The 17,940-nt window shown below is 44.9% G+C and overlaps 1 protein-coding gene across 1 annotated transcript in view; it reads right to left on the bottom strand.

Annotated features, from left to right (window-relative positions):
• The window catches only part of LOC115193959 (adhesion G protein-coupled receptor A3-like), a 301,644-nt gene that overhangs the window by 63,945 nt on the left and 219,759 nt on the right, over window positions 1-17,940 (bottom strand). Inside the window, exons 13-14 of the mRNA XM_029753120.1 lie at window positions 1,797-2,004; window positions 1,115-1,323 (exon numbers count right to left, since the gene is read on the bottom strand). Coding sequence (XP_029608980.1) covers window positions 1,115-1,323; window positions 1,797-2,004 — 417 coding nt within the window. The remainder of the gene's footprint in view (window positions 1-1,114; window positions 1,324-1,796; window positions 2,005-17,940) is intronic.

Here is a 17,940-nt window from a genome sequence, read left to right as displayed (position 1 = left end):
CACGACCAGCACTTCCATTTGACGGGCCCTGACGTTCAAATCATTAATCTGCTGTCGGGTCTATTCACTAAATATGTCTTGCGATCTCACTTTGCTCGTGCGCTGACAGCCACTACATACCCAATAAAGGCGTGCCGTCAAGTGCATGCAGTGAAAAGCATCTCCCCTAGTCCAGGTTGTGTATTAAATTGATAGCCTACATTGCCACAGCCCCACGCAATGACAATCTGACATCTGCGCTCTACTTGACAACAGCTTGGTATTCCATGCACACCATCCCTTGCTCTCACTATGCCGTTTTTTCTCCCCTGTCTCACACACCAACTCTTCAATTTCTGCTTTTCAACCCGGTTTATTTCATAGGAAAAATAACGACATTGAACAGCCTCATAAAATGTGCAGATTAAAGCAACTCTGGAAAACACCGACATTCCACAGAACACCACTTTCATGCACTATAAGGACTAACCTCCCAATCTAGCGAATCCCACTCTTCGGTAAACATCCGGAGAATTCCTGTCCGTCCAAACGCGGACTAGGCGCAGAGGCACTATGGAACGACTGAGCGATGCGATGACATTGCGCTCTCGGTATTATCCTCATGAAATCTATTTTCATAGGAGACGTCGACAGGAGAAGGTATTCAGAAATTCACACAGCGACAACACCATGACCAACTTGAGCGAGAAAGATTTAAAGATGGCTTGCTTTACAATCGAACATTTCGGTGGAAGAAGGTTGCAAACAATTAGTAGGCTACACCACTTGCGCTTGCAGGCGAATACTGACAAGGCGCTCGTTCTATTGAGCACGGTTTCGATTTCAGCTGCCGTACTCCGTTTAGCAGAGGTAGCAGACAAGACAACCAACTTCGTGTTTCCAAAAAACGAGTAATACCATCCTCAGCAATGGTTTCATTGCGCATCTCCCCATTACATTTTCCTCCGCAGGATTAGGCTACAACAAACAATAAAGCAAAATTTGGAAAGGTCCCATAATATCACGAAGTGCTTGATAAAGCACGTGGCTCTACTGATTCGTGCAAAAACATGTGCTTGATTCATTATAAGCAACAAGCCGCGAGAGCTTGTAATAAGGTCACTTCTGTACTCACCATTAGCACCGCAAAGTTATTGTGATGAGTGCAATGAATGGTGGTCGTGCTGCCCAGGGAGTCTGTTATGTGGCACCCCTCTGCCCGCCAGCCACCGTGCCCATCTAGCAGGTCAAAATCCCAATAGGCTGCGGTGGGGTCTACACCCAGCGCGAAGTGCCTGAGAGCGATGGTAACGGAGTGCACCGCGCTCCCGAGGGTGCACCTATCTGCAAGAAAGCAAAACATTAAATTAGGGAAACCAAGTGGAAAGTCTTTAAGTGCAACGTCCAAGACGCATGGGCACAAACGAACACACAAACACACACACACGCACACAGTAATGTTACTGTTGTCAGACAGACATCAATTATGATTCATTCTGCCTTCTTTCATTATTTGTATTTATCTTTCATTGACATGTTTATGTTAAAAGTTTAAAAGTTATTAAACATCTGGCACAGAAATCATCAAGAGAGTGGTAACGGAAACAACACGCATATACAAATCATTCAAACGCGGTGTGAATTAGGCTATGCGTGTAACTTACAAATATAGGTAATATGGATCAAATCTCTACAAGCTGCGCACTTTTTTTCCATTTTGTAAGCATGTGCGTGTTCCTGTGTTTATCGACAGATCATAGTTGTAGACAGCGTTGACATCAGAGCCATGATGATAAAATGCAGGCATTTCCTCTTACCTAATTTGGTGAAAGCAACTGGTGTCGAAACGCTCCTACGTTTTCCATCATCTGCAAGATTTGACGAATTCCCTGTGCAAGGAAAGAGTTTCCCATTTCGAAAGACAATAAACTGCAGCTTGCAAGTCGAGTTATCAACAGATTGCAACGCAGAGGGGTTAGGCGTACCAGCCAGCGGTAAATGGATTGAGGCGACTGCCACCGAGTTCTGCGGATGGAATAAAAAAGGACAACATTTCAATTAAATAAACCATTCGTTAGAGATGCGCTGAAAATTATCACTGCAGTATAGTAAGATTGACAATTTGTTTCCCTCTCCAAGATTGGAAGCGATCAAATAGCACAAGTAACCATGGGAATGGGTTTCACTCAGTAGGCTATGTCTGAAGCACTCTCGTGCGCCTATTTGGGCAGGCTCCCTGCCGCAGAGGTGGAAATGGTTCTTACGCCTCGATCACACCGACAGTAATTTGCGTTTTGGTACACCAGAAGTACATTCATTTCAAATGGAACGCTGCGTTTTCCTTACAGCATTACATTGCAGAGGCAGTTGCAGTGTTTTCTGTGTGGTGCGTACGTTGGATTTATCGAACATATGCATCAAATGATATGCTTAGACAGCTTGACAGAAGTAGTAGCAGAAGGTGAATGCAGATTTTTTTGTTACATGCATATCCAGATGATGCTGCGTTCCATTATGCGCAAGATCACTGTAGGTGTGATCAAGGCTTTACCGTCTCAGCTCTACAGCGTTGATTTAAAGAGACAACCCCGGACTCACTTTATCTTCCCCTCACAGCCTTTAAACACCATGGAATCCCCTAACATTAGCCTTTGTGAGCTTTGGGAGGGATACACCGTTTCTAAAAAGAGTAGCGGCAGGCATTACAATGTGCATCCAATCAGGATGGATTGAGTGCACTTAGGTGGACCCAACCCAGAGCAAGCATTCCTAACATATCTGAGTTCAAGTCTAATCATATAAAATGATCCCAAAGCGCTACAGTCACCAGCTTAGGGGCATATGAGAACGCAGCCTACACATAATTAATGTGATCTGATTAATATTTTGCTGATAAATGTTTAATACATATTATACATTAATATGACAATATAATTGCATCTTTTTGCTATGCAAATGTGTTTCCACTCCCAACACAGCAAGATATACCTACCTAGTGATGTGTTTTTATCCATCCATTTATTTGGACACCTACTATTTACCATTGTGGATATTCATGGGGAATAATCAACAGAGAAACAGTGTTGGGTGAAACCATGATTCAACAACATAGTAAAAAAAAAGCATTCAAACTTCTATAGGTGCATGAGGTCTGTTGTGGTTATGGATGTGTGTGAAGTCAAAGAAGCCTGACACCAGCTAGTGCCAAGGGAAGGGGGAAGAGCTGGGCGAGGCAAGAGAAGGACTGGAACTGTCCGTTGTTCTGAAACATTATTATCTATTCCCATCCCCCTTGTTATAGTGGTCCTCTGTAGCTCAGTTGGTATAACATCGTGTTTTCAATGCCAGGGTAGTGTGCTCAATTCCCGGGACCACCCATAAATAAAAACTGTACGCAGGCATGACTGTAAATCACTTTGGATAAAAGTGGCTGCTAAATGGCATATATTATTGCTATTTCCCTCACAGATATTGTGGTTAATGGGTCGTTTTAGGCCTGTGTTTATTTGAATGGCATTGTCTATTAATCAGAAACAGCTGCAAAGTTATTCCTCTTCGTCACTGGGATGAGCCAAACAGCCTTGTGTCCGCTTGGCCAGCTGAGCCATGGAGCAAACTTGTTCCATTGGATAATTTGTACATTTTAACTTATTTTTTTTAGCTAGTCCTTATAAAAACATATAATAGTAACAACAATAAATGTATACAGTGGTAGAGTGGCCAGACGGAAGCCATTCCTCAGTAAAAGGCACATGACAGCCTGTTTGGAGTTTGCCAAAAGGCACCTAAAGGACTCTCAGACCATGAGAAACAACATTCTCTGGCCTGATGAAACCAAGATTGAACTCTTTGGCCTGAATGCCAAGTGTCATGTCTGGAGGAAACCAGCACCGCTCATCACCTGGCCAACACCATCCCTAGGGTGAAGCGTGGTGGTGGCAGCATCATGCTGTGTGGATGTTTTACAGCAGCAGGGACTGGGAGACTAGTCAGTATTGAGGGAAAGATGAAGGGAGCAAAGTACAGAAAAATCCTTGATGAAAGCCTGCTCCAGAGCACTAAGCACATAGTAAAGACAACACAGGAGTGGCTTCAGGACAAGTCTCTGAATGTCCTTGAGTGGCCCAGCCAGAGCCCGGACTTGAACCCGATCGAACATCTCTAGAGACCTTAAAATAGCTATGCAGCAACGCTCCCAATCCAACCTGACAGAGCTTGAGAGGATCTGCAGAGAAGAATGGGAGAAAATCCCCAAATACCGGTGTGCAAAGCTTGCAGCGTCATACCCAAGACGACTCGAGGCTGTAATTGCTAGCAAAGGTGCGTCAACAAAGTACTCAGTAAAGGGCATGAATACTTATGTAAATATGATATTTCTGTTTTTTATTAGCAAAAATGTCTAAAAACAGTTTTTGCTTTGTCATTATGAGGTATTGTTGGTGGATGGAGCGAGACATGATGTCCCAGATGTGCTCAATTGGATTCAGGTTTGGGGAACGGGCGGGCCAGTCCATAGCATCAATGCCTTCCTCTTGCAGGAACTGCTGACACATTCCAGCCACATGAGGTCTAGCATTGTCTTGCATTAGGAGGAACCCAGGGCCAACCGTACCAGCATATGGTCTCACAAGGGGTCTGAGGATCTCATCTCGGTACCTAATGGCAGTCAGGCTACCTCTGGCGAGCACATGGAGGGCTGTGCGGCCCCCCAAAGAAATGCCACCCCACACCATGACTGACCCACCGCCAAACCGGTCATGCTGGAGGATGTTGCAGGCAGCAGAACATTCTCCACGGCGTCTCCAGACTCTGTCACGTGCTCAGTGTGAACCTGCTTTTCTGTGAAGAGCACAGGGCGCCAGTGGCGAATTTGCCAATCTTGGTGTTCTCTGGCAAATGCCAAACGTCCTGCACGGTATTGGGCTGTAAGCACAACCCCCACCTGTGGACGTCGGGCCCTCATACCACCCTCATGGAGTCTGTTTCTGACCGTTTGAGCAGACACATGCACATTTGTGGCCTGCTGGAGGTCATTTTGCAGGGCTCTGGCAGTGCTTCTCCTGCTCCTCCTTGCACAAAGGCGGAGGTAACGGTCCTGTTGCTGGGTTGTTGCCCTCCTACGGCCTCCTCCACGTCTCCTGATGTACTGGCCTGTCTCCTGGTAGCGCCTCCATACTCTGGACACTACGCTGACAGACACAGCAAACCTTCTTGCCACAGCTCGCATTGATGTGCCATCCTGGATGAGCTGCACTACCTGAGCCACTTATGTGGGTTGTAGACTCCGTCTCATGCTACCACTAGAGTGAAAGCACCGCCAGCATTCAAAAGTGACCAAAACATCAGCCAGGAAGCATAGGAACTGAGAAGTGGTCTGTGGTCCCAACCTGCAGAACCACTCCTTTATTGGGGGTGTCTTGCTAATTGCCTATAATTTCCACCTGTTGTCTATTCCATTTGCACAACAGCATGTGAAATGTATTGTCAATCAGTGTTGCTTCCTAAGTGGACAGTTTGATTTCACAGAAGTGTGATTGACTTGGAGTTACATTGTGTTGTTTAAGTGTTCCCTTTATTTTTTGAGCAGTGTATATATATATATATATATATACTGTATATATGACCCTTTTATAAATTATATAATTGCCTGACATGATAGCATTTTGCAAACCTGCTCCCCCGTAGCCCCCAAAATGAATGGTTTTGACCACTAACGTTTTGCTTAACTACACACTCCACTGCTTTGATTGGCAAGAAACCATATTTAAAAATGAATATATATTTAACCTTTATTTAACGAGCCAAGTCAGTTAAGAACAAATTCTTATTTTACAATGACGGCCTATCCCGGATAAACCCTCCCCTAACCCAGACGATGTGGGCCAATTGTGTGCCACCCTATGGGACTCCCGATCACGGCCAGTTGTGATACAGCCCGGGATCAAACCAGGGTCTGTAGTGACGCCTATAGCACTGAGATGCAGTGCCTTAGACCGCTGCGCCACTCGGGATCCCTTAAATAAGGGTCTATCCAAATAATGAAAAGGCACTTTCGAAAGAAAATTCAAGGAACTTATAGATAAATTTTATTTGCAGCATGAGCAAAGTCATTGTAGCCTATTATTTCACTTCACCTTTGAGAACCATAAGCATGGCCATAAGCATGGCTTTACTGCAGCCGAAGTAGAAAAACACATATCAGCTATCTTTCAATAGTTATCCATAATACCGGAGCTTCATCTTATTCTTTAGAACTATTTCTATGGCGGATTCGCGGCCGCAATTTATGGAAGATGCCAAAATTGTGGAGATAACAATAGATGGCAACGTCAAAGATAGGCCAGTGGTTTCCATCTTTGGTGAAGTTTTCCCTTCACCAAATATGGAGGGTCCTTTAAGCACCTTCTCGTCTCTTTACAACCAACGTGTGCAGGAAGCCCCTGCTCTTTTAAGGGTTTGTTAGCTATTTTTTGTTAGCTATTTTTTACTCACACTTGAAAGGCTATTGATTCAAATCCTGCAGAGATAGATGAATCTTTAGATTTTCATCCTGCAGAGAGAGATACCATTTATGTTATATGGTTTTCCTCCAGAAAGGCTTAAGCATGCAGTCTATATCTAAAATGCTCTGGGATAAAAGGCACCCCAGGCTGCGTCAAAGTGGATTTGATCTGTGATGTCGTCAGGGACAGGTGAAGGATAGTGAAATCCTTGAAGGGGTGGCTCAAGGATGTGGATTCATATTCACAAAGGGTCTCAGAGTAAGAGTGCTGATCTAGGATCAGTTCCTCCCTGTCCATGTATAATCTTATTCATTATGATCTAAAAGACAAAATTGATCTTAGATCAGCAGTCATACTCCAAGACGTTTTATGATGGGCACAGATCTCAAACGGTAAGGAATGACAGATGACCTCACCTCATAACACAGATCGTTTCAAATACCACAACACTGCATGGAAATCTTATCTCACAAGCCCATCTTCTCTCTGCATCTTTTCATCCTTTTTACCAGACATTTCAAAGGGATTTATAGCCCTGGGGATGTGCTGTCTATGGCATGCACAAGGCCTTGCTTTAACAAACTCTTTAAGTCCTTCCGGGAACGGCCTAAGAAGGTAGTTAGGCTACATTCGCCTGAGGAACTCGCTGGGGACTTCACACTTCAGAGTTATTTAACTGGGCGCGGCGCCACCGTGTGACCTTCCGTGATCCCCTCCCCTTCCTGAAACGTGGTATGCTGTAGCCTCTCTATAGCCTATACCTCAGAGAGCACATGCTTCTTTTAGTTCTTGTTGTTTTCACATTTCACACAGAGGTCATCCAGGCGAATGCCAGGAGTCACTTCTCATTTCCCTCAAGGTTGGCTGTCGGCGGTGAGCTGCCTACATGGATATAGGTGATACACACACAAACACACAAACTCACTGACTCTACTCCCCCTTCTTGCTCCTTGATGCAAGGCCATACATGCTATCAGCTAGGCCTACAGGGCAAACTCAGCCACAGACCTGCCCCAGGGCAAACAGTGAATCAGAAGCTTAGAGTGTGCCCACGCTTAACACTGGCTCCGCCCTCAGGTCCACAATGGATTATGGACCATCTCTGATAACCCGGCAGAAAGAAGACGTTCAACAAACAATTACTCCCGTAAATGTTTTTCAAGCAAAACACAACTCGGTTGTGTTGATGTCAGGGGAAGAGCAATAGGAGAGAGTCAGTCTGTCCGTATGAGCTCTATTGCCATATAATCAGATCACTGAAATTAATGTCAAGCTAAAGTGCCATGAAAATTAATATCTCTCAGCTGTAAAAATGAACAGGACACTTTTTCGAGACAAATCTTAGGTAAATGTGAGTCAGAGAAAATTAATCCTTGTGTTTGTTCACGTGTTTATTTGTTTGTCTGTGCGCAAGCATGTGTTTCTGAAAGACTACTGTCACGCACTATATCTAGTGATAAGTAACATAACTTGCTTACACTAAGCATAATGAGAACATGGGAATTCCTTTTAAGAAGTTCTTTCTAGCAATTGTTAGACTGTAGTACAATTTAATATGATGACTCCACATCAAAAAGACATAATTCTCTCAAAATGATTGCAATGTTTGAAGCTTAAATGGCCCATCTCTCTTGAGAATTATAGTTCTGTTCAGTAGTGTGTTGTTAGCATTACTCACTCACATAGTGAGAGAAATTTAAACAGGCTACATGGTTGCTATGCCAACGAGCTGCTTCCTCCAGACAAGGTTTGGATTGAGAGCAGATTGGAGTGAGGCAGGAAACACAACAGGCTCTGTGGAGACAGAACACTGTGACTGCTATGTCTTGGAAACAGATTTCTCTTCTTACACAGTCTTACCCAATTCTGAACTGTCTTCCACTATTTTTCTTTCACTTTTGAGAGAAATACACTATGAAACGATCTTTCCACATATTGAAATATGAGGCAAATATCATATTGTTGGATTAATAATATGCCATTTAGCAGACACTTTTATACAAAGGGACGTACAGTCATGCGTTCATACATTTTACGTCTGGGTGGTCCCGGCAATTGAACCCACTAACCTGGCGTTACAAGTGCCATGCTCTAACAACTGAGTTACAAAGGAGCTAAGACAAACTGTTCTAAATTATTAAGAGCCAAAGTACATAGGACTATGCTGTGCCTGGTTTGACAATCATTCCTAGTCAATAAACATTTGATTTGTTTGGTTCATCCAAAGACAAACTGTTAGAAATGAAGCCTTCTGTGGGTACATAGAATATGCTGTGTCTGTATTTATATGATTCTTCCTAGTAAATTAAACAGCTGGGGTGACAGAGCTGTTTGCCCCGGGAGCATTTATCTTATAGACTGCACTGCGGTGCTGAGATAGATCTCAGCAGAACGAAGACATGCTTCTTGAACGTCGCAAGGAAGAAGAGGCTGTACTAGCACTGTAAATGTTGTGATGCATTAAAACACTCCATATTCATTTTAAATCAAAGGGAGTGAAAGGCATATTGAGTGCCTGAAAGAATGACAAAGGCTGTCATCAAATAGTGAAATTTCAGATGTAAGTTATTCATTCACTCATTAATTTCATTCCCTAAAGCACTCGATACCTGTTCATTCAGTGCATGATGCATTCACTCACAATAGAGCTGAATGACTTGAGTGGCAGTCCACCTTATTAAACTGAATGACTTGCAATCCATCATTTTCTGAAACACTCTATATGAATGGTTACCATGAAGCCAGGATCCAGCCAAAAGCATATTTTTTTGTGGCTCACATGAGGGGTTTGCCCACATACATGGCCGTATGGAATTATTCCAAAGTTCTTGAAATTTCGGCACCATATATCCCTGCCCTAACTGCTGCAAAGCTCAGACAAACGATGGATGATTGGACACTTGGTGCTGTAATAACAGTTGGTTATCACTTTGATAAAGTGCGATTGCTACGGCTAGACTTGCCGTAAAGGTGAAATAAAGCCACAACTTTGGATTCGGCTGTTTTTATTTTTTTATTTTATTTATTTCACCTTTATTTAACCAGGTAGGCAAGTTGAGAACAAGTTCTCATTTACAATTGCGACCTGGCCAAGATAAAGCAAAGCAGTTCGACAACATACAACAACACAGAGTTACACATGGAGTAAACAACATACAGTCAATAATACAGTAGAAAAAAAATAAGACTATATACAATGTGAGCAAATGATGTGAGATAAGGGAGGTAAAAGCAAAAAAATGCCATGGTGGCAAAGTAAATAAAGTATAGCAAGAAAAACACTGGAATGGTAGATTTGTAGTTTGAAGAAAGTTCAAAGTTCAAATATAAATAATATGGTGCAAAGGAGCAAAATAAATAAAATAAATAAATACAGTAGGGGAAGAGGTAGTAGTTTGGGCTAAATTATAGATGGGCTATGTACAGGTGCAGTGATCTGTGAGCTGCTCTGACAGCTGGTGCTTAAAGCTAGTGAGGGAGATAAGTGTTTCCAATTTCAGAGATTTTTGTAGTTCGTTCCAGTCGTTGGCAGCAGAGAACTGGAAGGAGAGACGACCAAAGGAGGAGTTGGCTTTAGGGGTGACCAGAGAGATATACCTGCTGGAGCGCGTGCTACAGGTGGGTGCTGCTATGGTGAGCAGTGAGCGGAGATAAGGGGGGACTTTACCTAGCAGGGTCTTGTAGATGACCTGGAGCCAATGTGTTTGGCGACGATTATGAAGTGAAGGCCAGCCAACGAGAGCATACAGATCGCAGTGGTGGGTTGTATATGGGGCTTTGGTGACAAAACGGATGGCACTGTGATAGACTGCATCCAGCTTGTTGAGTAGGGTATTGGAGGCTATTTTGTAAATGACATCGCCGAAGTCGAGGATTGGTAGGATGGTCAGTTTTACGAGGGTATGTTTGGCAGCATGAGTGAAGGATGCTTCTTTTGCGAAATAGGAAATATGGGTGTGTCTTCATTTGGCCCACTCCAGAGAAGAAGAAGAAAATGTTCCATTCAGTCCGATCTCTGCATTCCATTACTCTACGATTGGTTTTAACCTTCATCATTTTAGTCGAGGAGGCTGTGGGGCAAAAAGGTAACAAGATAACAGTACAATAAAGCACATGTTACTGGTCCCTGACTTAGTTACAGATCCTCCTTTTTCTGCCAATCGAAAAAGAGACTGTATTGTTTCAGACATAAAGAGGGTCTCTGTTGCCAGAAATAATAAAACAGGGGGAATTAAATATTTGTCACTACTACCAACTTGTGCATCTTTAGCAGCGTCTGTCAGAGTTAATACTAAATAGTAATCTCCCCAGATAACATGGCTCGGAAATGCCAGGAATCTCACGATGCGATATAGGTGCCGATTTGGTATGTATTGCGATTCTATATGTATCACTATTCTATATGTATTGCAAACAGATACTGGGGCTGAGAAAAATCTTCAACATTAAAATGTTTAAAAAAACATTGGGATCTTAACGTTCAGGAAAATCCCTTAGATAAAAACACAATTTAAATCACAGTGCAGATATCACAAAACATATTATTTTCAGTGTTATAGCCTAACTAGACAATAGACCATAAAGGCCTGGGGAAAGTTGTGTAATTTAAAAGTAGACTCAGTGATATAAAGTAAATGCAGAAAGTAAACAGCATAGTAGTGGGTCAATTTCCGCAACCAAGAGCGTTGAAGCTCAACTTCTCTGCTGTTTTGGTGCCCTGGCAACCACGCTGTGAACAGTGTGAAGCTAACCCGTGCACATGCGCATATACTGTGTGTGACTGTGTGAGAGCGCAGTGCTGCATCTCGCTCATATCAATATCGTAGCCTATTCATCGATGATAGGCCCTGCTTTACTGAAGTTGCGAGACATTGCGAGATACACAATTTCATTGCGAGATACAGCTTTTGATTGCCAATAGATAGGCCTAATACTCGGTTCTGACTGGCTGCCTGGTCTGCCTACACTGTGCCAATCCCATCTCTATCTGTTCCTTTGTTAGCTCGCTATGAAAGATGTGTGCTTGTGTTCTCGGAAGTACGGCAACTAATCAGTCGCCTCTGTTCCAAGCGGAATCGAATCTTGACGCTCAGAAATTAGTCGACGTGAAGGGAGTCGAGGAATCAATTATTTTGGAGTAGACTCTCCACCACCACGTCGTCGTCTTCAACAGTTGGAAATATGGCAGAGCAAGGCAAGCGATAGAAGCAAAATCCCGTATGGGATTTTGCGAGGTGTAATTGAAGTACAGTAATGGTAGTACAGGTCCAATGATTAACCATCTGAAAGGGACGCACTTTGAGACCCAAACCGTTGCTGGCAGCGGCTACAATGTGAATTCACATGGAATTTAAAACCGATCATTTGTTCTTTATTTTTTTTTTTAACTTGGGAGTTAGAGAATCTAATATAATATCATCAACAATAATATTGCGATACTATCACTACCAGATAGCGTATTACTCTAGAACAATGTTATTTAAACTAAAACAATAGTCGCTGCTTTGTGGCCGTGCAGATTGTAATTTAAGATTTGGCTCGAAGGTGGAATGAGTGTGTGACCTGAGGTGTACTCTACATATCTACTCATTCAATTACCTTTCCAGCTACTATCACATTTAGATTTTTTGTGTGTCATCTTTATGACAATCCCCTCAATTGTGGTCAGTCCACTGAAAGGGCTGTAATTTCAGTGAGTGTAGTGTTTTAAGTACCACTCAATTGCATACACTGAATTCACAACAGCCTGAAATTGACAAATCTATTGCGTTGTAATTATCAGCACAGCACATATATCATAGATTGTGACTCCACTTCTCTAAAGGTAATACATTCATCTCAGGAGTTTAGAAGAGGACATGCACAGGCACACACCTCTTTACAGATCAGTATCATCCATCTTTCTCACATTTCCATGAAGTATGGGCCATATTCGTTTATAGCAATAGCCATTGAGAGATGTTGGCTCAAAGTGCCTTTCCCAATTTATGACGCAGCAGCAAAGAGGAGGTATAGCTACACCGTTTCAAGTGTATCCATGGTAACCTGGTTATGAAGCTGGGTGACTTAACAATTTCATTACAGGGCACCAGAGCGGGAGTTAAGGGAGCAACTGGTAACGTCTCATAACTGACAATGTACCATTACATCAAAGTGTAGAAACATGAATATTAATGTTGGAGATTGGGGGGGGGTTTGATCATTCATCAGCTAAATGAAAGTCTAATTCAATAGCATACTGGTTGACAGTGGACCTCCACAAGGGCCAGTGTGGGAGGAAACTTTTATATCTGCAGTAGAAGTCAAATGATGTAATCATTTGAAATATACAGGATTATAGCAATCATCATTATAATATTAGGTTAGAATTACAACCAAGTCAAAGCAGGATGTGTTTTGAAGTCAGGTTTATAAGGCAGGGTATACAGTGTATAAGGTTGTAAGAAGTGGTTATTATGCACATATAATGCCACCGATGCAATGGCGCCACATGGGGCTCTCCAATGTTGTGCCTTTGAGCAGGAGACCAAGGTTAAGTCACAAATGGGACCCTATTCCCTATATAGTGTATTACTTTTGTACCTACACACCTAGAGCATGTGTAAATAAATAGGGTGCCATTTGGGTCACAGCAATTCATACATTTTATTTCACCTTTATTTAACCAGGTAGGCCAGTTGTGAACAAGTTCTCATTTCCAACTGCGACCTGGCCAAGATAAATACATCCCTCACTTTCCACCAACACACCTAGAACATGTCAATAAATTATATGTCAGAAAGGCAGAGTCTAACGGCTGTCTACATGGCTAAGAAACATAATAATGAGGCCCTAGAACAAAGCTTCCGAGATGAATCATCTCCCATCGTACTTCTAAACGGAATAATGGGGGTTCTGCGATTTCATCAGGGTGTTTGATGATCCGACAAGCTGACTGATTCCAGCTGAACCCTGGCATGCAGCAGTCAGCAGAGAGGAGGAATGAGTCCACACACAGGCACTGAGACCCAGACAAACACACACAAGTACTGACATACTCATAGGCACACACACACAGCACTGTCAAATATGTCTGTGGTGTCCACAGTGTGAAGTTAATGGATGCAAATGTAAACTCATAATGGTTGTCCCATCATAGAATATAGATTTTGTTAACCAGATGAAGGTAATCATTTGAGTTAGGCAGCCAATGAATATCAACATTAACCAATAAATATAAAGAAAAAAACTGTAGTACTATATCTCTCCCCATCACTGTTCCAGAGAAGCAGATCAACAGAAAGTGAAGCTACCATAAACATTACCTTCACACTGCTGTTGTGTCTAATGGTGTGCTCTTTAATTTGTATTTATCTTATGCTCCTTAACGACTGTTTGCCAGGTTGAATTGAACAGATCTAGAGAATTAAGAGACGTGGAGCGAGATAAAAGTGCTTTATATTTACAGCCTCCTGTTACCATATATTAATTCTTTCCCTCTAAACCTTTGGCTGCACCAAATACAACTGTTCATCACTCTGATGATGAACTAACTGGCAACGATGACAAACTAACTTCCTTAGCAGCGCAGGGGGGCATTCATCATGCCTGCCCCCAGTCAGAGTGCGTCAGTGAATTATGCTCTGCCTTGAACCACATGCAGATTCTTTCTGTGAGAGCAGAATGGGGAGGAAGGAATAGAGAAGATACACATTTCCAACCAGTAGGAAAGAAAAGTCAATTGAGAAAAATATTCTACAAGAATTTTATAGATTTGCCAATACTTGTGCTAAATGAAATGGGCGTGATTCTTCAAATGATGTACCGGTAGGCTCTTATCCTCAAACACTGAATAGGTTCAGCCAGTGCTTGACTTAGGTGTGTGTAGTTTTATATTTAGGCGCAGGACTTCCACGATACTTTTGAGCTAATATTCTATAAAAGGAACAAGCAGTAGAACATTTGAGATCCTGGTTCTTAGCTCCTGCCAAGTCAAGCACTGGGTTCATCTGTACTTAGTCGCATCCCATTTCTTTCACTTTTAGGGCACCCTAGATCCAGAGCAGCTGTTTGGCTGTTAGGCACCCCTCAGTGTCTTGGCCACATTCATAAGTCCAGACCTCTATTGATCTTTCAACTGTCAAAACAATAACACGTTCTATATGCACGGGAAAGAGGTTCCCCAGTAAACATCCCGTGTCATTGATAGATCTGACTGCCTACTGAATCTGACTGACCGTCACGCCGATTTGCCTCACAAACATTTTGGAAGCTGTTAATGTTGCTATGACCAGTCAACGCGTGCGAGCAGTTTGCTGGAAAAGGACAGATTGGGAGAGGTGCTGCAAATTAACGTTAGCTAACAGGCTAGCAGCTAATTCCGTGGCTATATATTGTAATGACCCGGCTGGGTCATAAAGGGAAAAGAGACGGACTCTAGGTGTGCAGGTCAGAACACAGGTTTATTCCTAAACTGGGCTATTGTTCAGGCCACAGCCCACGCCGCTAAATGCCGAACGTACACAATTATACCATGTCGAGTTAAGGGTCACTCCCATAGGAACAGATCAAGGCCCCGAACAGAAAAAAAGAAAGAAAGTTGAGACAGTAATCCCTATTTATGCATTTCCAAATCCCGCGGGATTACCCATCATACCCCCCCCCAACCTTTCCCTCTGTCCTGACATATTTAACCCCTGCTAGTAGCCATGAGAACCATAACACACCCACAAACACAGAACACAATACCGGGTCGTTACATAGCCCCCCCCCCTTTCTAAACCCTAGCCCCTAGGGTTACACAACAAAATCCTTAAAACGACCCGGAGGTCGCATCAGTCTCTTGGGCCTTCCCGTGGCTCTCACCGGTGAACCCAGGTACGTCACCTCCCCCACTCTCTCTATCACCAGACACGGCCCCACCCATGCACTGTCCAGCTTTGGGCACCGCCCCTTCTTGCGCGTGGGGTTGTGAAGCCACACACATTCTCCCGCTCCAAAGTGCCTCCCCCTAGCGCGCGAGTCGTAGTGGCGCTTTTGGCCTAACATTAGTAGCGCTGGGGAGCACGCAGTCGATTCTTGAACAGCCGACCTACATGCCATAAGAATAAACGGTAAGTGGGTGTCCCAATCTCTCTGGTGTTTTGAGGTAACGATGGCCAGCTGCTGTGCTAATGTTCTGTTAAATCTTTCCACCAGCCCATCACTCTGGGGGTGAAGCGGAGTAGTGCGCGTCTTCTCCGCGCCTAACCGTCTACACAACTCTGAGAACACCCGTGACTCGAAGTTTCTCCCCTGGTCGCTGTGAATAGACTGTGGCACCCCAAACCGACTGATTATTCCCCCCACCAACGCATCAGCTACTGTCTCTGCCTCCTGGTCTGGGAGAGCGTAAGCCTCCGGCCACTTGGTGAAGTAGTCCATAGCGGTTAGAATCCACCTGTTACCGCTGTCTGTGGTTGGAAACGGCCCCACTATGTCTACCCCCAGTCTCTCCATGGGCTCCCCTACTGGGAATTGTTGTAGGAGGGCGTGTGACTGACCTGGAGGTCCTTTTTTAGCAGCACACTCGTCGCACTGCCTACAAAAGTCCTCAACATCTCTCCTGTGCCTGGCCCAACAGAAGCCTTTACGCACGCGCTTTAACGTTTTGGAGACCCCAAAATGCCCTGCGCCAACTCCCCCATGAAGCTGCTGTAACACGCTCCCCTGCAGCCTTTTGGGCACCACTACCTGCCACGTAATTTCTCCAGTCGCTGGCTTTTTCCACCCCCTCTGGAGCACTCCCTCAGCCACTCTAAGGACTGTGAATTTAGCCCACAGTCCCTTGGTGACTGGTGATAGAGGGGCTACTTCCCCCCACGGCGGTCGTCTTCTCTCTTCCACCCACCGCAGCACAGGACGCAGCTCTGCGTCCTCCTCCTGGCGATGCCTCCACTCCCCAACGTCCACAGCCTCAAGCTCCCGGCACTCTGTCACACTCAGCTGACTCACCGTGGCGGTGACTCCCTCCTCCCTGCACAGTTCTCTCTCTCGCTCCACCCGTTTGGACGCAGTACCCACAGCCATCCTTAGCACACGGGCGGCGGGACAAGGCGTGTGGCGAAGGCCGGCTCTGTGCTCCACCTGGAAGTCGTAGGGTTGCAGCTCCTCCAGCCAGCGGGCAATCTGACCCTCTGGCTCCTTGAAGGAGAGAAGCCACTGCAGGGCGGAGTGATCCGTCCGGACCACAAACGGCAGGCCCCCCAGGTAGTACTTGAAATGGCGTACTGCTGCCACGACAGCCAAAAGCTCTCTCCTTGTCACGCAGTAGAGTTTTTCAGCCTTATCAAAAGTTCTGCTGTAATAAGCTACTACGTGTTCCCCATCAGGACCACGCTGAGCCAGCACAGCCCCCAAACCCTCATTGCTTGCGTCGGTGTCCAGGATGAAAGGACGGTTCGGGTCTGGTGAGGCCAGGACAGGGGCCTCAATCAGGGCACGTTTGAGGGCCTCAAACGCCCGCTGGTGCTCTTCGGTCCACTGAAAAACAGTGTCCTCCTTGAGAAGGTGGTTCAAAGGAGCCGCTACCCCCGCAAACCCCTTCACAAACCTACGATAGTAGGATGCCAGCCCCAGGAAGCTCTTAACCTCTTTTTTTCCCCCTGGAACTGGCCACCCCCTCACAGCCTCTACTTTGTCTGGCATCGTGCTGATGCCCTCACCACCCAGCTGATGCCCCAGGAACGCCACCTCCCTTTGCATGAAATGGCACTTTCCCGGATGTAATTTTAGCCCCGCCCCCGAGATCCTCTCCAACACTTGCCTAATTGCCCCCAGTGCCCCCTCAAACGATGTGCCGTGCACCAATATGTCGTCTAGGTACACAACACACTCGTCTCTCGGGACCCCCGCCAGCACTCTGTCCATGAGCCTCTCAAAGGTGGCAGGAGCATTACAGAGCCCGAAGCACAGCACCTTGAACTGCCAATGGCCCCTATCTGTGGAGAAGGCAGTTTTTTCACGTGCCCCTGGCGAGAGGGGCACCTGCCAGTAGCCACTGCGCAGATCAAGGGAGGAGAACCACGAGGACCCTCTCACGTGGTCTAGCGAATCATCAATCCTCGGTAGGGGATAAGAGTCTTTAGTGGTGACAGAATTTAGGCCCCTGTAGTCAACACAAAAGCTAAGTTTACCCCCTTTCTTAGGCACCATGATGACCGGCGCGGACCATGGGCTATCTGATGGCTCAATGAAATCAGCCCGCAAAATGTCAACAATAGCTGTGTCTGCTGCTTCCCTCCTGGCAAGGGGAATACGACGGGGCCGAATTTTAATGGGTCGGGCGTCCCCAGTGTCTATTTCGTGCTGAACTAGGTGCGTTTGTCCTACCTCATCTTCCCCCCAAGCGAAGCTATCTTTAAAGTCCAACAGCAGCTGCTTTAACTGTCTCTGTTGTCTCTCATCCAGACCCTGACAGTTCTTCAGCCACACAGCCTCG

Source organism: Salmo trutta, chromosome 5 (assembly GCF_901001165.1).
Source record: "Salmo trutta chromosome 5, fSalTru1.1, whole genome shotgun sequence".
NCBI lineage: Eukaryota > Metazoa > Chordata > Actinopteri > Salmoniformes > Salmonidae > Salmo > Salmo trutta.
Note: the sequence above shows the minus strand (reverse complement) of the source record. Positions and strands in the feature narration are given on the sequence as shown.